Raw genomic sequence first — 23,001 nt, forward strand, 5'->3', positions numbered from 1 at the left:
AGAGATAGACATGGTGTCCTACTTGAAGCGCTCTGGGGTGAGGAAGTTGAGCAGGTGAAAGAGCTCCTCCAGGTTGTTCTGTAGAGGAGTTCCCGTCAGCAGGAGCTTGTAGTAGATCTTATAGCCATTGAGGACTCTGAAAAACTGAGGCAAAAACAGAACACCACCTTTGTAACTCGGCATAAAGCAAAAGTACCTGTAAAGCACTGAAAAAATGGCCTTGAACTCTGAGTGAGAGATTTCTGATGTTCAAAATAAATAACTTCAAACATCTAATCATTATAAGAGAAACACATAACTGATTGATGTGCTTACCTGACCTATGAGAGCCCTGTACCTCACTGTGTTTATGACATGTATTTGACATGTTGGCCCATGTATTTGTGAGTGAATCCTGCACTTAACAACAGCCTCTGACTATCCCCAGTGACTCTATGGCCTTGTTTGGCTGTGTTTGAGCCTGGCCCACCTTTGATTGGTTGTTCTTGAGGCGATGGGCTTCGTCCACCACCAGGCATGCCCAGTCGATGGAGCCCAGGATGGCTTGGTCGATAGTGATCAGCTCATAGGACGTCAAAAGCACGTGGAACTTGATGGGAGTGTCCTTCTGCCAAGAGCAAGATAAAGACATTGACAACATAAGGTCCCGTTCCAGCCAGCTGATCCTGGATTAGATACCAAGGAGAAGAGCCTGTCTTGCGCAGGCCTCCCACCTTCATGCGGAAGACCTTGCGGCCGGTCTTGATGGCGCTGTCTTCGAAGGTGAACTCGTTCTCACGGATCACGGCACGGCTGTCCTTGTCCCCAGTATACGTCACCACGTAGAAGCCAGGGGCCCACATCTCAAACTCCCGCTCCCAGTTAATGATGGTGGACAGCGGGGCGCTTACCAGGAATGGCCCCTTCGAGTGTCCCTGAGGAGGACAACAAAAAACATCCAACACTCTGCAATAACATGCTGAACTTCATCAGGACAGAACCAAGCAGTGTCCCAGTGAGTGAACCCACCTCCCTGTAGAGCGAGTAGAGGAACACAATGGTCTGCACAGTCTTGCCCAGGCCCATCTCGTCGGCCAGGATGGTGTCAGTGCCCTGGGCCCAGGAGAAGCGCAGCCAGTTCAACCCCTCCAACTGGTAGGGGTGCAGGGTGCCCCCGGTGGCATCAATGTATCTGGGCTGCTTGTCAAACTTGATGGTGGGCTGGAGAAGACAGAGTCATTCAGAGGTCAGGCAACAAACTCAATCAACGACAGTATGCACAAATTCATGTCCAGATCTAATTCATCCATCCAGTATCCAGTAACCCTGTAACTTCAAACTCAATGGAGTGTAGGACAGGTGAGATCAAATCAAATGAGATCAAAGGCCAGTCAATGATAGTGCAGTGGTAATAATCCTGCTGATTGAATTTGTTTTCTTCTTAACAATAATCCCTTCCTTGTCTCGGTGCTACTCTCTTTTCTACAAGGACCATTCAGATTCTCCTTGTCAGACACTGTCTCGCAGGGCTGGTCACGGACAGCGGCACTGCTCACTCACGTCAACGATAGGAGTGTCCGGCGGCCTCTCAAGCTTCTCCTCCTCTCGGGCTTTGCTCCCTTTCCTCATTCCCAGGGGCCGGATGTCCTCGCCCAGCATCTGCTCCCTGTTACGGCACCGGGCAGAGGTCGGACACAGTTACGGCAAAGGAATCATCGTTATCGCTAACGGTGACACCATTGTCCATTTGTGGATGGATGTGATATGACTTCTGGGTGTGATTCATATTGGAGAAGGAGTCACATAGATTAAGGGTTACATCATGTATTGTAGTTGAACAAAAAAGAAAGCACGAATATAATACACTGCACTGCAGAGAGGAGGAAAGACAAAGGACACGCATTCAGCGAGTATCACACAAGAAGTTCAGGAATATTGAATCACAGACAAACAGCTGGAGTCTTTAAATATAAGCGTCATTCTGGGACCTCTTCTCACAGGCAACAACAGAGCCACCCCAGGTCCTAATTAGGCTCACAGAGTAGAAAGAGGATCTGACAATGAGCTCCGAGGACCCCCACCGAGCAATCCTCTCAGCCCAGTGCATCAGTCGGTGGGTCGTTATCATTTGATCTACTCTGCTACCATAAAATAGAAAATAGGAAGCTTGCCAAAAGGAAAAGCAAGACAAACATCTTAGGCACCTACAGAGAGCAGCAGAAACAGCAGGGAGGCTCACCTGTGGTCCCAGTAGGCCCGTTTGAAGCTGTTGTACTCAGGGACGTCAAAGTCATCCACCTCCCAGGTGCACTGGTCATAAGGCAAGTCCCTCCACTTTATCAGGTAGTGCACATCACCCTTCTTATCAAAACTGCACATACAAAGAGAGGAGATTTTTTAATATTTATTTATAAACACACATTTTGCAGAGCAGCTAACACATGACCCAGACCTGGGATGTGGCAGAGCCAGTGGGGCTGGTGGTGGGGTGTACCTGTGGTTGAGGATCCTGTGAATGATCATCCACTCGGGCTTGATGCCATAGCGGTAGAAGCGCTCCTCCATGGCGGCGTACTCCGGGTCTTTGCTCTTCCTCTTCTCGCTCTTCATGTCCTCGTCCCCGGAGCCGTAGTCATACGGCGGCGGCTCGTCCATGTCGTTCTTGCGCTGGTAGTTGCGGTACATCACCGTGTGGTACAGCTCCAGCTGGGCAGGGGGGATGGAGGGACAGACAGACAGACAGTCGGCCGTGAATACATTTTGGTTTTCCCACAGCCAGTAGGACACAATCCAGCCAGGAGTAGAGAGAGACAAAAATATCTCTGACATTCCTTGATTAAACAGGTTTTGGACTTATTAAATATACTGGAGTAAGAATTAATACTTTTTTAATAATGTCTGTTAGGCGACGGTAATGGTCGTTAGCTATGAGTTCTGATCTTACGGATAACATATAACTCTCTTCAGGGTTCCTCTCTGCTTTATCTATCTTTAGCCTGTCCGTCCAAACATTAGCAAAGTCTTAATCTTCATGCTACTGACCCCGGACTCATTCATAATCAATAACACTGACCGATAATTCATTCCCACTGCTGCAGGTTCTCCAACAACAGCCAGTGTCTCTAATTTAAATGAATTGCGTGGGCAGTAGCTGGACCTGACCACTATTTCCACTGACCGAGAACACTCAGCTCACAGGCCGGGTGCCATATTCATGAAGCATGCTCAGCCAAGCTGCCTTCATCACTGCTTCACACACAAGGCTTGTCGTTACACAGAGGGCTCACTCACCTGCAGCTCGGTGACCCAGGAGCAGTGCCAGTAGGAGAGTCCCGCCCACTTCACAAACAGCTCCCTCTCTGGGTGCCCCTTCAGGGGGGGTTTAACCAGCAGGGCTCCAGGCTCCCCATCGGGGCCGGCGGGGGGCTCTGGAGGCAGCGGGGGATCCCCCCAGGTCCAGTGGAGAATTCGCTGCACCTTCCCTTTGAGAGGCGGACACTGGGAGGGACAGATCCGAGAGGAGAAACATCACGGACAGTACCAGAGCTGATGGCGCTTGTAAGAAACAGAACTGCCTTCTGGACCAGGGCGGCCCGTGATTGGAGTGTCGCTCACCGTGCAGCGCGGGCAGAGCCACTCCCCATTGGGGATCTCGGGCAGGGGCGGGTTGAGGCAGTGGATGTGGTAGGAGGAGGGGCAGGTGTCGCAGCACAGCAGCTCCCCCCCGTCTTTACACACCCGGCAGAACTCCATGTGGTCGTCCTCCTCCTCACCCACCGGCTCTTCCTCCTCCTCGTCCTCCTTGGGCTCCCATTGGATGCCCTCTTTCTCCTGCACACACACAAACACACATTGTAATGTTGTCCTCTGAGTAAGGGCCAGTAAAGTTGCCCTACGGTACGAGAGCAGTTTAGAAACAGTAATGTCTTACACAGTGAGGGCAGCTCCACTTGCCCTCGGGGGCCTTCTCCAGCTCGGGTTCCAGGCACACCAGGTGGTAGGCCCGGGGGCAAGTGTCGCACAGGATGATCTCGCCGCCCTGCTGGCACACCTCGCAGTAGTCCTGGTGATCCGTCTCGTACCCGTCTCCTTCTTCAACTCGAGGAAACACAGGCAAACATGCAGTCACCTGCTCGGCCATCGCTGCCCCCAGACCACCCAACCCACCCTCCCCGTCCCAGCAGCTGAATAGAGCAAAAATCATCAAAAAATAATAAAATACATTTTACATAAGCAGTCTCCAAGCCTGGTCCCAGAGAGTCTCTAGTCTTGAAGCAGTTCTCAGTGATTGGCTATTGATTTGACACAACAGGAATAACGAAAGCCCGAATCCCTTATAGTTCCCAGGGACTGAGGCTGGACTCCCACCCCCCGGTTCACTGCTCTCTGACACCACACGCATCGGCCTTACTTTTTTTCTTCTTACGGCCCCTGCGGCCCTTCTTCTTGGGGGCCCCCGAGGTGTCAGAGCGCACCGAGGCGCTGTGGATACTGGCGTCGTCAAAGTCTGACTCCTCGTGTTCATCCTCCTCGCTCTGAGAGAGAGAGAGAGAGAGAGAGAGAGAGAGAGACCGCGACACACACACACACACATTAAACATCCTTTGTAAATAATATAGTCTAGCATCTATGGTATACTGGAAAAGAGTACATTGACAGAGTGGAGATATTAAAACTGCAATGGGATGGACAGTAAAGATGGAGAAGAGAAGCTACAGAACGGATTCCAAGAGAAGAAAAAAGACCTAGAAGACCACATCAAAGATGGGAAGATGAAAGAGACGCTGTACATCGACACAAGTGGAGGCCTACATCCAGAAGCGGATGGACATGGGCCGATGACGACAACACCGAGGACAATGTTGTGTGTGTTCCCCCGCACCCTGTCTTACCGAGGACACCTTTTTCCTCTTGCCGCTCTGCACCCCCATCTTCAGCTTCATCTTCTTGCCCTTCCCTTTTTTCTTGGCCTCCTTCATGCTCTTGGTTTTCCTCCTCACCCCCGGCCCTGTAACGGCACAGTCAGTCAGGAGGGCAGGGCTACCCTCTGCAGGCCCACCGGGAGAACAGCCAGCCATGCAATTGAACACAGAGGGACAGCTTAACGGTGGTCGTCAAATAAAACCTCCAGTTTACAGTTTACAACAGGGGAGTTAGGAAATAATACTCAGTCAAGTGAACGGGGGTGTGAAATGAAATTAATTAAGCTAGTGGGAGAAAGATGTCAACAATAAGGCGCTCCTCACCTTTGCCTTCTTTGGTTTTGGCTTTTCTGATTGGCCCAGGTTGGGAGGGCTGCGTCACGCTGCTGACGGAGACAGGCGGGGCCACCGTTACGGTCTCCACAGCTGCGGCCACGGCGGCGGCGGCGGCGGCGGCCGAGGTGCCCTTGAAGGGATTGTTGGCACTGAACTCTCGCCACTTGGCGCCCAGGACGGTCATCATCTTGGACATGGGGATCTTGGGGTTCTTCTTGGCGATGAGAGGCCTGAGCACGGAGAGACGGAGAGAGAGAGAGATCAGATGGGGACTGCTGGGGGACGTGGTGGAAGGGTGGCAGAGGAGGAGAGAAGGAGAAGCAAAGGCAAGGGATGGATAGAGAGAGAAAGGTATGACCGAATAAAGAACCAGAGAGAGCGAGAGAAAAAAGACCAAAAGGAGGAGAGAAATCCAAGACAGTCCTAGAAGCGATAAAAAAGGAGAGAGAGGAAGAGTGATATTTTGTTATCTGGAAACAGACTAAAAGGGTCCACAGCATTACCGCTTCAGTATTTTTCTTCAAACACTTTTTATAGTCTGATATTGAAGCTGCCTGTTTGTGCCGTAAGTATCCACTGAGATGTGATTGTGACGGAAGGCTTCCCGCTCACCTCAGGAACTGACTGAAGGCCTTGTAGTTGGTCAGCGTGCGATAGTCCTCCTCAGAGAAGGCGTAGTCCACGTCCTCCAACCCCCACTCCTGCATCAGCTGCCCCGAAGACTTCGGCTCCTGCAAGAGATGTAGAGGTAGTGGGATTAACACCATTGCAAATAAAGCACTGAATAGAAACTCAATAAAAACGAGTGTTTGTTCTGTTGAAGCAACTGGTTCAATAAGCTCTGAGAAGGTGACTCTTATTGAGAGTTTCTTGGCGGTGGAGAGCAAAGAGCTCAACCAGGGAATGCAGTCCCTAGGAACACAAGGAATCCTCTTAACCCCCACAACTCCAGACACTTTTGATCTCTCTCTCTCTCACCTTCAGGCCCACATCTTCCTCCTCATCATCCTCCTCGTCTTTCTTCCTGCGCTTGATTTTCTTCTCTTTCTTCTCCTTGGGTTTCTTCTTCTTCTTCTTCACCGGCGAGTAGTCGCTGCCCTCGCTGTCGGACTTCTCCCCCTGGACTTCCTCGCGCTCTGAGGCCTCCTCCTCCTCGCTGCCCCCTCCCTGCAGACACAGAGACACGCACCAATGCAAAGGGACACGGCGTAGATGTGGGAAAAACACAATGCTTTTAATGCAATTAACATGCCCTTAATAGCAGTTAGAGAAAGTAATGGACATTTTTCACTGAAGAAAAAGGCTTATGTGTTTTTAAGTTAAATACACACCATTGCTACTCAAATATTTCTTCACCTTGGCAACCTTGTATTTTATTGATCTACAGAAAATGTAAGCTGTATTTAAGCTGTAGTAATTGGACTGCAAAAAAAAAAATTACAAAGTTATGCTGGTGTCCTGTGCCAGGCCTCCTCTCCTGCCATGTGCAATGAACTTCAAAGAAAGCAAAACAAATACAGAGCGAGAGACACACACACACACCTGTAACAGAACGGCTCAGACGCATGGATCAAAACACGACCCGGGAGCAGACAGGGGGAAACGGCCATGCCTGTGCCAAAACGCTTACGATCTGACAGCACATGACAAACAACCACCAAAGGCACACATTCCTTCAGTTTTAAATCAGCTGAACGCCATTCCCAGCACAGCACAGAGAAGGTACACTTCAAAATGTGGCGGTGACGATTCTGGACACGTCAGTACGGACACAAACAACTTTGCACACTCCTTTCCTTCCCCTCAGACATCCCAACACAATGTCACGCCAGATTCTGAGCTTTCATTATCATTTATCATCAACGACACAGTTTGAACGGTTCGACAGCAGCCCTGCCCGGCGGAGGGAAGGCAGCGAAGTGGGCGAGGGCATAGGCGCAACGACGGAGACCCATTAGCATTTCGAGCGTAATTACAGCCCAGCGTGCTGCGAACAATGGAGCATCAGGGCCACGCCATCACTCAGCAGCGCCGCCAGCCAACGGACCGGCGCATCTGATGGCTGCATACGCTCAGTTTATCATTTTTATTGTCATCCCCCTCAACCAACAAAGACGTGTTTAAAAGAACACGCTCGGCGGGCTCTGTTTCCAAACGGGGAGGCTCGGTTTTTTTTGGGTGTCGGTGTTCTTTCAAAGATCGTATTTAAGATGTGTGTATTTTAAAATCTGTATCAGGTGTTCTTGCGTGTCCAGTGCGCCGAGAGTGTGGGGAGGTGGGGGGGGCGGCTATTGCGGCGTGTGCTGGTACAGTGCTGCTGTGGTGCTGTGCTGATCTACCCAGACAGCATAGCAGCTAATGTTGCAGCAAAAGCACCAACCCACCGCGCAGCCCATCTGCGTTGCCATGGTTACTGAACTGTACAGTGTCTGGACTTCTCCCCGACAGCCAATGAGAGCGCGCCATCCAATCAGACACGTTTGCATAACGAGCTTATTATGCGGAGGCCCATCATTGCAGTGCCTGTGTACTACTGCCTGTCTAGACAACTCTCTTTCTCTAACCTGGGGGGTGGGGGGGGGGTGATGGTGTTGGGGGTGGGGGGCGGGTGGGAGGAGTGGGTGGTGGGGGGGGGGAGTAAGTGCAGCAGCAAACAGTAGATTTACAAGCACTTCTCTCAAGTAATGTCACACCAAATCCATACGTTCACAGATGAAATAGTCACGGCAAAGGCACACTTTTTAATATGTAGTACGCGTGACTAAATCATAAAGGAAGGAAAGATGTATACGATGCAGTGTCTGTATTTAATATAGCATATAAAAAAAACAGGAGGGATGAGATGCATTTACAGAGGATCACCAGTACATACACATTCCCCCTGGGGAGCTTGCATAGATCTGCGGTTAATCATATTAGTGGAGTAATAACCAGTGGAAAGGTAGTAATTGGATTCTGTCTTATAGGGAGGTCTTTGTCTGCAGAGACGAGGTGCGGAGAACAGCGCCGCTGAGATATGAGATCTGTACACAAAGGCGGCCTTCGAGATCTTTGGGCTGTCCTGCGCCGCCCCGTCCTGACCGGGTCCCGGCAGCGCACACGGGACAAGGCCCACCTTCACAGCCGTCTCCGTTTCGCAGGATGTCATTGGCCCTGTGCCAGAGAGACGTCTGCCTGCACTGAGCTGCCAGATCAGCCTGGAGACTCGCTCAGAGCAGCGCGATGCCCTTGGTGCTCCCGGGGGCCGGAAACAGAGAGCCTACAGGGGCCGATTCGCCTAAATATACCCAGCGGCTCACTAATAATGCGATCTGGAGATGTTCGTCAGCTGGCGATAGTCCCTGGTTGACTAGATTGTGACACGGCAGATACCGCTGTGACCTTCGGTAGGAGGAACTGGCGGGAAAACGGGAGAACTGGGGATTTCACATCATCGCGGGGGGGAGAGTGGGGAATGAGAGAAATGAGCCGTACAGAAGGAGCTGCTTCCGAAATCCTCCCAGCGTGAGACAGGCTCCATTAGAGCTACAGCTGATCAGGGCCATACGTGTGTGTGTCTGCAGGACTCACAACTGCACACTACTCTACTGACTGTACAGGGAGAGAGGGCCATTATCTTCCGCAAAAGTACATGGGAGCTGTTTGTTCACAGGCGGTCGTTAAAGGGCGCAGGCAACCCGGACAGTAAAAAGAGAGCGCAGGGAGATACGCACACGCAATCAGGAGTCTCCGTTCTGCGTCACGCTCAAACCGAGAAGGGGATTTCCTCGTGTATCCCACAGGGCCGGCTCCTCGTTAGCGGTGAGTGAGAGTCGTGTGAGCAGGCGGCGCAACACAGCAACACCGTGGAGGGGCTAGACACTCTGCGAGGGAGCGGCCAGAGCGCGGTGGGGGGCCCTGCCAAAACACAGGGTCTGCCAGCACTAACAGACTGGCAACAAGACAACGATAGCCCAACATAAAGACACGGCACATTTCCACGCAATTCTGAGGAAATCGTAAATCTTTCTCACCTACGAAACAGCGTTTCGGGGGGATTCAGCTGAGATGGAAACTAGGTTTAGAGTAAAGTTATTAGAAAATATGTAATGTGTCATATAGAGATATTGCCCTGGCTAAGGATTAATTTTGAAGAAGGCAGACGCAATCTCGTTAGTAAAACGCCTTTTAATATTTTATAGTTGGCCAACAAACCCCCCCGTCTACGAAACCACTTTCTAACTCAAGGAAGAAGATGAAAATCAATACAGTCAATCCATTTGTATTTGTAGTGCCCTTTCACCGTGATTATCGTCTCATAGCTCTTTCATAATTCCACCGCCATTGATTCCGATGCCAGGATTTTCTGACGGATCAAACTGCTGACACAGTGTTGCTGTTTAGATGGGGTCAGTGCCCACCTATTCCTTGACAGCTCTTCAGTTTTCGGTCAAATGCCGTTATCTGTCCAGTTTGAAATCTCAGCACCAAGCACCAACGCAGCACAACAATACAGCAGAGAAGATATAAACCCTGCCTTACGTGGTTTGGTGTTAATTTGTTACAATCCTGCTCTCTCCTATGGTCTGCACGTTGTGAGCTAATGGCTTTTAAAGTTCAACTGCCACAGCGGCTTTTGTCAAACAGTCGGCTCCACAGGGTGACCCACGCCACCCTGCCTGACATGTGGGCCCCAGGAGAGCGACGCGAAGAAGAGGCTTGTGCCGTGAGGAAGGAGGCACGCGAGTCAAATAGCGACTGCGGTCTGGGGTGCAAATCCTCTCTCGTATCGGTGGAAATGTCACCTCTTCCCTCGGAGTCTGGGAGATCTGCACACTGCAGAGATGCCTGCGACACACTCTGACATTATGAGATCTAGCGGGGACAAGGGGAGCGTTGGTTCACCAGAGGGCCCCTTCAGTGCTATCACTCCACGAGCCACATAAAAGACGCCCATGTGCAGGACACGAGATATCACAGCCTGGGTACACCGAGCTCGGTTGACACCACAGAGCCATCCCACCTGCAGCCTGAGCTGGACTTTAAATTGTTTAAATTGACAGGCTCAGGAATCTGCCACAGCTCTGAGGCTCCTCAGCAGCACTCATGTCATTCAGAAGCTTTGAAGAGACACAGAGACCTCTGGACTCTTGACTAGGTTGTTTGTTTAAACACGCGTTGGTTATCAAAAGCTATATCGTATAAAGCCTCCATATTTGTTTCATTCACTGTAAAGCTGTTCTACATGGAGATGCTGGGTTTTCTCCGTGGTTACTGGAGGTGTTCCCTCACACCGCAACGACGGGAGCTAAACCGCAGTCCCACACGGCCCCCAGACTCGATGGGAAAGTGTGAAAACTGCCGGGCCCACAGGGTTGACTCGGTGGCTAGCCTGAGGGCAGCTGAGAGACAGGACTACCCCTGCCACAGCACCGCCGACCGAGTCTGACTGGGGCTGCACCGCACACAGGAACACAGTGAGTAAAAATCCACAGCTTCCCTCTCTGGGATACCATCAAAACCTCCCTGATGATATATGACTGGATTCTACACTTGCAACTACAAAGAGGCAACTGAGAAAGAGTGCTTTGGCCCTGGGGTGGTTCATTTCATGGTAAAAATTACATATTAAGGTTTAATACAGTGATAAACTGTTATCGTACCTAATAACCCCAATACTTATATGAATCCTGCAATTGCTACTCCTAAAATAATTATAATACAGTGATCTCACCTCCTTCTTCCTCTTCTTGACTTTGGGCGCCTTGCCCTCCTTCAGCTTGCGAGGCTTCTTCTTCTTCTGCTGTTTGAGGGAGTCGTCCTCTGAGAAGAACCTGTCCAGGGGACCCAGGGCCACGGGCTCGTCCTCGTCTTCGTCATCTGCACACAGACACACAGAGACACAGTGCTCAGACACTTTCCACCTGCAACACAGTCGCGCTCTCTCCGGACGACACTGCTGACTCTGCCCCCAAAGGAAGTTACGAAAGCTTCACAAACATGGCAGTGCGGCACATCCCTAAGAGGCTTGCAAAGATATTTACAAGAGCAAACACCAGAGAATCTATACGGTTTGCCCTCTTTAGTGCCATACATCCCAGTTCAAAACGAAACAATGTGAGGTTCTACTCCATATCGAAGTACTGCGGTCATGCTTTCCATTGTTTTGCACAGAGACATAGATGACTGGAAATGCAAATAAGCCACTTCTTTTAAATGCACTTTAACAAGACCCTGCATCATTATGACATTGATGACTGATTTGATCAAGTTACAGTGGAAACATAATCAGGTATATGTCTGAGTCCAGTTTAATGGTCAATACTTATTATGCCAAGGTCATAGAAAGTCATAGAAAGTGGCTTTAAACTATAAAATAATCCACAATAGGGGACGGTGAACAGGAGATGATGAAGATGATCAGAAACAAGGCTACTGTTGTGTATCGAGCACCTTCCACATGCCCGTCATTGCGAGGATGCTGCAGAGCCGTGAACGTCTCTCTCGGGCTGCCAGGCCGAGCGCGGGCGGGTTTGTCACTCGATGGAACGAGGGCATTGTCGGCTAGACAGAGACAGACTTCCCTCAAAGGCAGGGAGCTCGCATGCAGACTATAGACTTCAATGAACCCAATGTAGGTCACTGGGAAGAAATATCGCTGTAGACTGTGAATCACCAGCCAACAAAAAAAACAGAAAAGAGAAAAAAAAAACATGTTCTTATTACTAATTTACAGCACAGACAGGAGACATGAAATATGCACGATGATTATTAAAGTCAATCTGCTAACGACCGCCTCGGCAGCCCCCCACGCCCCAGGAACCAACCGCTCTCCCCGTCCGCTGGACCGCAGCCGCACTGTGCGCTTAACCTTCGTTTAGCCACCCTGGGAGGGGGAGCAGATGAAAGTGATCCTCCAGAACCCCCCCCCCCCAGGGTCTGGCGAATTAATACATTTGCATGTGAACGTTTGAAGTAACAGTGGCTTCTTTAACAGCCATTTTTGCTTTTTGCAGCCCTCCCTGCCTGGAATAAAAACATCTTCTCATTACTCATAGAGTGAACAAGTGCATCTGTTGGCTGTAGCCGAGAAACTAACACACACACACACACACACACAAAACAGGACTGGCTTTCCTGCGCCATTACACACAGTCATATGTGATCCTTTGTGTCTGTCAAAAAGACAAAAAGAAAAACAAGTTTGTGTCATCGCCCCACAGATTTCACAAGCCTTTGTTCTTCTGGATGATGCCTGTCTACAGCGTGTCAGCGATCCCTTCAGATATTGAATCATTTTAATATTAGTGACAGGAAACAATCTGTGTTTTTATCTGATGACTTTATTTGATAAGGGCTTTGGTCATCACAAACAAACAAACGAACAAAAGAAATCCATACTGCGCTTTGTGTTCACACTCGGCACGTGTCACTTAGCCGTTGTAATGAGCCGTCCCTGCGGAGACACCGCGTGCCAGGTACTGGGGCAACGTGGGCAAGAGTGCCAGCTCCCAACCTGGCGGGCGGCCGGCTGGACCAGGAGATGCTGTTCAGGCCGGGGCGTGTGCCAGGCAGCCTGCGTGTGGCAAGAGACAGCAGCGCGGCTCTGACCTTCCTGCAAGGGCTCCACGACTCGCGCACTCGATTAGACATCAGATTCATTGCACATCCCCTTTAAGATACTCGGCGTTTACGGGAAAACGCATTAGCCTCCTGACAGGCTCCATACGGAAATATCAAGTTAATAGTGCCCTGACCACTAATGTAGAGAGAACTCTTCAGGACGAACCTCTCTGCAAGGCCGCCCCTGCCTCCGAGTTTTTATTTTTTCCCAGCGGAAGCCGTACCGCAGCGTCCTGACATAGAGGTGTCCTCTTTCACAATGGCCTTCCCAAAAATAACGGCAGGCAAATCAAAGAGGGAATTGCTTTCTAAAACAAACTCAGCCCTCAGGAGAACATTTAAAAAAAGACGCTGGCTGTTTCAACGCCTTTAAAAAATGTTTGTTTGCGTTTTCTAAAAACAAACGAAGGCCTGGAGATCTTTGGAGAGGGGTGTATAAAGAAGAGGTCTGGATTCTGAAATAAAACAGGAGTAGCTGTGTCGAATCCTCCGGCCTAACATCAGATTAATCTGTTATTTTATATCAACAGTGCCGAGACCAAAGTGAAATATGGTCGCGCTGCCGTTGGATTACTCCGCTCTGTGTCAGAGGCGCACAAGGCCGGGGTCACAACCCAGCTGACACCGGGCAGCCCGGTGGGATGCCAGCGCAGTCGTTCCTCTGCTCCACTCAGACTCGGGCTACTGTGCAGCGAGAGAGGGAGTGCTGTCTCTCCGGCAGCTCCTTCGGCTGCCCTCAGGCTAGACACAGAGCCATCCCCGCGGGCCCGGCGGTCTCCACACTTTCCCATCGAGTCCGGGGGCCACGTGGGACTGCGATCCGATAGCTTCCATTTGAGGGAACACCTCCAGTGATTTATCAAGCAAACCAAATCACTTTGTAAATAAGTAACTATACAAACGGCATAAATAAACAAGACCGGTTCACTTCTATATAAGCTGTGTACAGCCTCGGTGACTCCACATTATTTGTCAAAGTCTATCCTTCCCTGACCGCTCCTCTCAGGAATTTCCCGTCTGAACTGCTGTGGCCCCCAGGGCAGAGGGAGTCCCATCCGTGCCGGCTAATCCTGGGATGATCCATCTCTCTTTTAATCCAAGGCGATGGTTTCAATTCTTCCTGACTTCTGCGCCTGTTTTGTTTCGCAATAGGACATCCCAACTGAAGCTGCTCAGTCCTGCGTGGCCAACAATTCTACTAGTTCGTTTTCCAATTTCCTTTTTTTCTTTTTAGTAAAATAGTCTTTAACAAATGGGCAGTTAGTGACTCCTGAGCACAATTCCTGCACATTGTTTAGCTGAACAGCTAAAATATCACTCCAAAACAAATTAAACAGAACCAGGGAATATTATTGGGTTGCTCTCTACTCTCTGTGATGTCATCTGTTATGCATCTCCTGCTCTTAAGACCAAACAACAAAGACACAAAAACTCACAAAAACGAGAAATACATTTGATACACCTTTAATACAGATTTACTATCTTCGAAGGCCTCTACAAATGCTACTGCTCTCTACCCATTATATAAACGTTGCATGAATCACCTGACCAGTTAAAAGACCCCAACCCTGCCCAGAAATATGAATTATTATTTTATTCGGGCTGGTGCAAGGTGACATAAACAAGAAGCTGTAAAATGTTAGGTTATGCAAAGGCCAGGAGCGGGGTAACAAGGACCATATTCATCAGCGAACAAAATGAAAGGAGGTTCTTATTTCTAAACTGATGCCGTTCCGCCGAGTGCAATCCAAAACACAAAAGCTCAAGACAGCCGCATTCCAGCGCATTTAAAAAACATATTACCAGAAGACTCTGCGCTTGTGCAATACGACCAAACCGATTACACAAAAAGCGAAGAAAGACCGCACAAGATGACAGAATCCCGGTATAGGGTTACAATGCGTCCAGAGAAATGATCTGGCCTGTCTGAATGTCAAATGTCTCTTCCCTCCAGTCTACCCAACTGCGATCTATAGCGTCTTCCCTCCTGCCTCTCCAGTCCAAACCCTGACAGGCTCGGGAGACAGATGCCTTTGAACATGTCGAACACTTGACAATGTAATCAGTGCCACGGTCTGTAATTAGCATGTGTTTGACAGCCATCCAATACGGTGTAGACGTGGGGGGGGGTTTCTTGAGCCGTTAGCTGTGGGAATAGACAAAAGAAGATCCGATATTTGCGCCCTGCACTTTTGTACACTCTCTGTCAAAGCATTTAAGCCCCCTGACTATCAGTTACATGACTAACAGTGATGTGTGACTAAATGTGGACTCGGAGTAACCTTCCTCCTGCTGCCATTTCATCATTTTCCAGTGTGCAGGTCTATTCACAGGCTAATGATCTTTGAACATCTGCTGAGAGACAACCTGCGCTGACCAGGCTGTCGCTGAATGGAAACCTTCTCTCCCGTCGCATGGCATTGTTGCTCCACGCCACCGTGTCACAAAGCAAGTCTCACTCTCAACCCTTCCTCCGTCACTAACCTAAAAGTCCCCACAGAGATGCTCGGAAAGGGTCAATTGACTCTGTCGGCTGTGATGCAGATGTATTTGATATAGACTAATGGCGAGTGGAACAAATGTGCCAGCTCTACATTAGTTCTGCAGTGAACATATTGCTTAACAGGTAAAGCAGAGGTCTGTGTGGCATACTGAAGCGCTGCTGTGGGTCTCAGGCGGGTCTCGCTAGCCGAAGGGGTAGGGGAATCTGTTTTATTTCGCTTCTTCGATGTGTTCTTCCTTCTGGAGAAACTGCACAGAACTGATTCTAGGGGAAGCTTATATCAGAAGTAAATCGGCCTTGGAGGTTTAATCTTGGTCACAGAGCAAAGGGGATTTCTATACACTTTCTCACTGTAGCTTTTTTCACACGGATTCTCTGCTGGAATTGTTACTCACCATAGCAAATAACTGTCTCAGCACCCAGAAAAACAGAGACTGGCTTTCCTCCCTGTCAAAGTACAACACAACTGAGCCGAACTGAAATAGCAGGCAGTCGAGGGGACATTGTCTACCCCTTTAACAACAGCTGAACAGGCGGTAAAGGAGTGATTCTCTACATTTACCGAGATCAAGAAAGGAAAAGACTGTCACTCTGCTTCGCGGGGAATGAGTTGTCTTGTTTGTCCTAATGAGCCTCCATTCCCCGGCAGGTTCTGTATCTATCAAAGATATATTTAGATCAGAGAGTTCGTCTTTAAGAACTTCAAATGTTTCCGCTCCTCTCCCGCGATTCCGTCGTGTTCTCCTTCATTACGATACCCTTCCCAGCCGTGACAACCTGCTCTGAAATTCTGTTTGCCGAGCCTGTACTACTCTCCATTTTAGCTACAAACAATGCAGATGGAAGAAGAGGAAAAAGATGAAGAAGGGGAAAGGAAAAAAAAATCAATGCAGTTTAAATTCAGTCCTTGTTTTTAATCCACTATCAATTTCACAAAGGCAGGGAGCAGACTGGAGGTGGAGGAAGGGAACTATGAATCTATTGATTTTATTGACATAAGTGACACAGCTGTATAAAAAAGCACCCTTATTCACTCTGCCTCCAGTGTACAGCACTCCGTCACAGCACCTCCTAACTCACGCTCTCTCTCTCGCACACTCCGGCTGCAGAGAGGGAAAATCAGTGGGAGAAATGGTCCTGACTGAGATATTCATAGTATCCACTGAATGCCAGACACTCATCGCCCTGTTTAACAAGCACAAACACACAAACTAAACAAAACAGATATAAGTCACCATTTCTGAAAGGGATTTAAATACCCGAAAGCCTAACAGGACATCTAGTGATGTTTTCCAGACAACCTTTGTGAGGTCAGTTGTTTGTAATTGGCGAGCGAGCAGCACTACCCAGATATTCCTGTCCTCCCCGAACATGCAGGTCCTCCGGCAAACCCAGACAGAGACCTCTTGAGCCAAGCCAAACACGAAGTGCACATCTGACGGCTCAGGTGGTTGCTGATGATGTTGCCTAGGAAGAACATCTGGCTAGAGGCTGAGATGATAGACAGCTCATCAATCTGCAAGGCTGCTGACCAGTGTAAGCCCTTCACTGGTGAGAATAGATCCCAAACTAAGAGCAAAGTGCAGGGAGGTGTTGTGTTGACCCACCTCTAGGTGTGTTTTTAAAACAATAACCTAATTTAAAAAAATGAACCTGAGATGGCTCCACCCTCAGGCGCTCTGTCAAGCAGCCTGAATTTCCTTGAGTCGTGTGCGGTTAACTACAGAGAACAAGGCCGGCCGGTGGTTTTGATCTTACTGAACATCATCAAGAATGACCTCAGCTTCTTAACGCACCCGTCGCCCAGTTGAATTGCAGATTCATAGGAAGCAAACAAAGCTCAATCAAATACGAACTCCAAGTGTGGATGCAATCAAACGCAACAGCAAATGAAGCACCGAAGACAGCATTTGAAATGGACTCCGACTTGCGAACCCCGTTTCGTTCTGTACATGCTGCTGTCCGTTCAAAACACAAAACATCCCTGCCACACAAAGGTGCAATCTGGCATAGCAAAAACAAGTCCTAGCTAGACAATTTAGGGTGAAGACAGTCATTAAATATTAGTCATGCAGCAGATGCTTTTATCAAAAGCAATTTAGAGATATGGGGGGGGGGGGGGAGTATCAGAACTGCTGCAGCAGAGTCACTTACCATATAACCTCACTTTTACCTCTCTGCTCATGCTAGTCCACATAACCTGGCATTTGAAAGCCAAGAGTGAGATCTATAATTTATTGGTAACAATTTGGTAAAGAGACACTCCTTGATCAGTTTTTGCATTAAAGCTTCCACACACAGACACGCACACAAAGGGAAAGCTTACAACTGCAGTCAGAACTCAGTGTTGTACGTTTCTGTTCTGGATACATACTGATAAATCACAGAATAGCATCCAAGTCCCCACACCAGTCCGCAGCTTCAAACTGTTAACTGAGAAACCTACCCATAACACTGACAAAGGCTTCAGATACAACAGCGCACACCAGCTGATTCAGGGACACAGAAACTCAGCGTGACACAGACTGACCTACACAGCAGAGTGTGTAGTGGCACAGGCTGTGATTTGTGCCCCAGCAATTTCACGCTGAAACTGTTGAGAGCAGCTACAAAGTTAACAAGAGGATACTGGATACTGAACTTTAACACACAGGCAATATTAAGGAAAATGTATATTTAAAGACTGTTACCATGAAGTGAATGACTGCATTGTAGGTTGTATGTACAGGTTTTGTACCCTGTCACTTCTTGACATTTCCAGAATAAGCTTTCATCCTAATCACGCACAATATGATGTAATTATGTATAATGCATCATAACATTAGCAAGCTGGAGCTTTTCATCCCAGTAAGTGACGTCTTTGCTACAACATTCATGGTAAATACAGCCTTGCCTACATCCAGAGAAAGAGCAAGAAGGAACAAAGTTGCAGTCAAAAGTCTTTTCCTCCTCGTTTGAGTCTCAGCTTAGAGGTGAGGGAACCTCCAACCACCTCCCGAGTTAATATAATCACTTAGACTTTAATTAAGGACAGGACAGACTGTTGTACCGCTTTTTAAAGAGACGCATCCTGTTGCATTTTGACCTGGAGGCATATCGCCTGGCTCGGACCCTCGCTTCTTCAGGGCCGTGGACAAGCGCTGGACAAGTGGTCAGTGAAGGAGCGCTGTCCGGTACAAGTCACTGCTGCCCGGGTTCATCGTGAGTAGTATCATATTAGACATTTATTGTCGCCAGTGGTTCAATAGCACAACGTTAATAAGCGCCTTCATTGTCTTCAGCCTTTCATTTCACATGACGTTAATGACATTGTATCCAAATCTGCGGCTATAAAAGTACTGTAACTAGCCGCATGCCACATTGTGGGCCAGTCTAAGCTCGCCTGGTCTGTGTTTTGGTATTGCAAGTAAACACAGAAAGAGAAGTCTGTCCTATAAGTGAAAAGCATCCATTCTTGCTGCAGCACTTAACTGATATCGACAGGGTTGTTTTTAACCAATTAACTATTTAAGATCACCCACAAAACGTTTAAAAATGTGTCTTCTGCTCATCATCTGCAAATCACTTAAAATAATAATAATTAAAAAAATGCATGTTTTAAATAAGATAATATTATTAATAGTAGGCTAATAACGTGAGATAATGCATGGACAGCCATCCTTTATTAAGGCATAAACAACATACAACTACAGGAACCAGTCAGAAATGCTGGATTCTCGATTGAACTTCTATCATGTCAGGTCCCCAACTCTTCGAGCAAAAGGGCATGCGTGCACACACACAACAATCTCCCTATGGCACACTGGCACATAGTGTGTTGACATGTCATAGTCCATGCAAGAAAAAAAAATGGAGTTCAAGAAACAACAGGCATTTTTTTAATATAGAAAATGCACCCTCCTGCCTGTAGGAAACAGACCCCTTGCACAACTTCAAACAGAAAACCCAGCTGCACTAGCACCGCCTCATGAGCCACGGCTTCGGAAAAACCGGCTTTTTTCCCCCATTTGCATTTTCAATTAAAGCCCGTTTCGCCGGATGAAGTGCAGTAGCCGCACCGGGCAGGGCAACACGCACAATCACGCACAATCACGCACACTTGCGGGTCACGCGTGCCCGGGGATGGCACTCAGTGTCAGGCGTGGACTGCCACCCCCCCCCCCCCATCCGTTTTCTCTTTCTTAAGTCTACAATAACGCAGGGCAAGCCCTTTTTTTCCCTCCCGCATTCAGTTGGGGACGGTGGTACATATCTGCGAGAAAGATGCCCCCTCCCTCGCCCGCCTCCTCCTCCTCCTCCTCCTCACCTGGCATTTCGTCCTCAAAATCCATCTCGTCTTGTCCCTCGTCTTCATTGCTTAGCGACCCTGGCATCTTTACCGCATACGCTATCCTTCACACAATCCCACTCCCTCTGTAGAATAAAGTGTGGAAACTTAACCCCCGCGATGCCACAGTCTTTGTTGCTTGCAATGCCCACACAGATTTCGATGTGTACACAAATGGTGAGTTTTATTGTTTGTTTTTTTATAAGAAAGATGGCTGCCCCTTTTTTTAAGGAGCATAAAAATCCTCTTTCCCTTCTCTCTCTCTCTCTCTCTCTCTCTCTCTCTCCCCCTCTCTCTCCCTCTCCCTCTCTCTCTCTCTCCTCTGTCCAAATCCTCCAGTCTGAAAATAAAAAAAAGAGACAAAAATGGAACACACATGCCCAGAATGTGACGTCTGGTCTGTTGCCATGGCAATCCATCCCATAATTTTGCACACAACTAGTTACTAGTCATGCACCCCTAGTTACCAGGTTTTTGACTAGTCGCTCCCGCTGGTGCTGAAAATGGCAATAAAGCCGCAAATGCGCGCTCTCTCTTTCGGGTGCTTTCGTTTCTTCTTCACCGTCCGTATCATTTGGAGGAGGTTATACGAGGATAATGGGGGAAACAACTTCATACAAGACAAGTCTCTTCATATCGTAGCTATAGATTCCCCCAATGGTTATTGATATGTATTGCAAAGAAATGCATTGAAGTCTCCTTGGAGCAATGAGAGGGGGAAAGGAGAGAGGAAGAACATGTGAATACGCCTACTGAGTGAAAAGAAAACTGTCACGATTGAGCTTTTTTTTTTTTTTCCTCTCGCTTTTCTCAGTGACCCATAGTTTCCCCCGATACCGATGGAAAGCAGAGTCTCATCATCAGTGAAATCCAATCAGAAATGCTTCGTGATCAATGACATCAGCAGGAATGCAGACAGAACACAAAATGAACAAAGCAACATTAAAACAGATGTGAGACAAAATAGTTGAAGACTGTGCGCACCAGGGCTGCAAGCGCCGCCTGCGCGGATACAGGTGTCACAGGCACGTCAACATCTGTCCGGACCGACGCAATGAACTCTCTGTTCCCTCCATAACCGTCCATTGCCATAACGTTTACATGCTGGTTTTAGATCCAGAGGTTGCAGCAACATTCAAATGGATGGTTTTGTTTACGTCATCACAATGTTTCTTCGTAACGTTGTGACGCAACATTATCACAACCGTATGACAGCAGGCAACGTTGCTTGTTCATTGTTTCTTCCATAACCTTCATACAATTTCCAGCAACTTTGTACAAATATGTTGTGTTTGCTGAGCTATATTAGCGGGATGTGGTTCTCAAACAAAAAATAAAGATGCAATATGTTGCATTGGTGTGGGTTAGGTGTTTCAGTACACCCGTCTTTGCGACCTCTCTAGCAGGACACTGTCCAAACCCCAGACATGCAGTGACGCACACATATCGTGTGTATAGATCTATACTTGGTTTAAAGTAACATCTTTAACATCGAGCTCGTCTTTCGTTCTGTACAATACATTTCGTAATAGGACATAGCTCACTTTGCCCTGTTTCCTATCTTACAATAGCTCCCAATACTTCTTCATAATTTCAAAATGGGAAAAGCGTTATATTGAAATAGCTCCATTAAAATGGAGTGTACACCGTTGTCTCGTGGAATAGATGGAGATTATATGAAACAAACCCCTCACATTTACATTGTTGCATGAACACACACACATACATATACATACACATACATACACACACAAATACAGTGGCTATAGGACGTATTCCCCCATTGGACGTTATGCACATTTTATCGTGCTACAACATTTTTGATGCCTTTCAATGTTTTATTTGAAAAACACCTTGAAGAGGGAAGAGAATTTGTATCATGAAACAATGAGGGAAAAAAAAAAAAGTGATTGGTCTTGGTTAAAGCGAGTCCATACTTTGCAGAACTTTGTCTTCGGGGTGAGCGGCCTGCAGCAGGACTGCACATCTGGATTGTGCAAGATTCACCCTTTCTTTCTGGCAGAATTGTTCCAGCTCTGTCACGTTGGATGGAGATCAATATCCCCACAGATTCTTGACACAGATTCTCAATCAGATTGAAGTCCCGGCTGTGACCCGGCCACTCCAGGACACTCACTCTTGTTTTTAAGCCACCCTGGCATCGCTTTGGCTGTGTTCAGGGTCATTGTCCTGCTGAAAGGTGAAGCTCTGTCCCAGTCTTAGCTCTTTTGCAGACTGTTTGTTTCTCTAAAGCATTAGACTATTTAACTGCATGACAAGCTTCCCACACACATATATAACAAATCAAAATCAGAATGAAAATGGAAGTACATGTGGAAGAAATTGTACACTATAGAAAGTAAATCTACCCATTTACCTGTAGAGAATACCATTTGATCAATACATATTACCGGTGCTCACCAACAGCTGTGAAACCAGGTCACTAAACACAAAAATGTTACAGAAACTGCAGACAACACAAAGCAGCAGGGAGAGGTGTCAAAACAGACTGGAAATGAAACTTAGGGATCTGAGAACAATGTCACTTCACTGATAAAGAGTGAAAAGTCAAAATGGCAATGGACCGTACATATTGAAAGAACAGATAAGATAGATGGACATGGGGAGCTACAAAATGGATCCGAGTTGAAAAACAATTCCACGAGTCTGGCATAGCGAGAGGTTACATCGAAGCGATTGGATGCATGTTGCCAAGCCCTTTAAAGAAAAGCAGTTACCAGGTGTAAACAGAGGGAAAATATTTTACATTATATACTGCAGTTTCTGATTCTGTGGGAAAAGGAAATGCATTCATTTTTTTTTTTTTTTTAATAGAAAACCTTGCAACGGTAAGCAGAAGCCGTGAAACAACATCTGCAGGGATTGTACTGAACAGAAGAGCTTTAATACGAAACCTATAGAAAGCCCATTCTCTGGTCGCTCTACACTTCAAATGGATCATGAAAGGACGATCACATCAGCTCACTCCGGTAGCCAAACAGTGCCGGCTCCAGCCCCTGCGATCTTTACACCGGCCTCGGGAGCACGACCGCTTTCGATGTAAATATATGAACCATGTCTGAATTTATGACCAAGAACAACAGTTCATCTTTCGGCTAATTTAAAAACACTTTTCTTCTTCCATTTGGCTCAAAAACAACCCTTAAAGCCTTGCAAGGTGCCATGAGTGCAACTGACTGGATATCTAGCAAGTAATCAATCATTTTAAGTGACATGAAATCACAGAAATCAAGTTTTACACCAAACCCACGTCACAGGGAACAGGCTTTCACTGGAACCCCCTCCACCCAAAAAGCAGAGGCCAGGCCAAG

The 23,001-nt window shown here is 47.9% G+C and overlaps 1 protein-coding gene across 1 annotated transcript in view; it reads right to left on the minus strand.

Moving 5' to 3' along the window:
- Window positions 1-19,981, minus strand: part of chd5 (chromodomain helicase DNA binding protein 5) — a 33,896-nt gene extending 13,915 nt beyond the window's left edge. Inside the window, exons 1-17 of the mRNA XM_066690848.1 lie at window positions 19,649-19,981; window positions 10,951-11,096; window positions 6,216-6,404; window positions 5,850-5,968; window positions 5,226-5,467; window positions 4,872-4,987; window positions 4,391-4,514; window positions 3,911-4,077; window positions 3,595-3,810; window positions 3,271-3,477; window positions 2,474-2,685; window positions 2,219-2,350; window positions 1,540-1,645; window positions 1,009-1,200; window positions 714-914; window positions 470-607; window positions 23-144 (exon numbers count right to left, since the gene is read on the minus strand). Coding sequence (XP_066546945.1) covers window positions 23-144; window positions 470-607; window positions 714-914; window positions 1,009-1,200; window positions 1,540-1,645; window positions 2,219-2,350; window positions 2,474-2,685; window positions 3,271-3,477; window positions 3,595-3,810; window positions 3,911-4,077; window positions 4,391-4,514; window positions 4,872-4,987; window positions 5,226-5,467; window positions 5,850-5,968; window positions 6,216-6,404; window positions 10,951-11,096; window positions 19,649-19,715 — 2,696 coding nt within the window. The 5' untranslated portion in view covers window positions 19,716-19,981. The remainder of the gene's footprint in view (window positions 1-22; window positions 145-469; window positions 608-713; window positions 915-1,008; window positions 1,201-1,539; window positions 1,646-2,218; window positions 2,351-2,473; window positions 2,686-3,270; window positions 3,478-3,594; window positions 3,811-3,910; window positions 4,078-4,390; window positions 4,515-4,871; window positions 4,988-5,225; window positions 5,468-5,849; window positions 5,969-6,215; window positions 6,405-10,950; window positions 11,097-19,648) is intronic.
- Window positions 19,982-23,001: the final 3,020 nt, after the last annotated feature.

The sequence above is a fragment of the Amia ocellicauda genome, chromosome 18, assembly GCF_036373705.1.
Source record: "Amia ocellicauda isolate fAmiCal2 chromosome 18, fAmiCal2.hap1, whole genome shotgun sequence".
Taxonomy (NCBI): domain Eukaryota; kingdom Metazoa; phylum Chordata; class Actinopteri; order Amiiformes; family Amiidae; genus Amia; species Amia ocellicauda.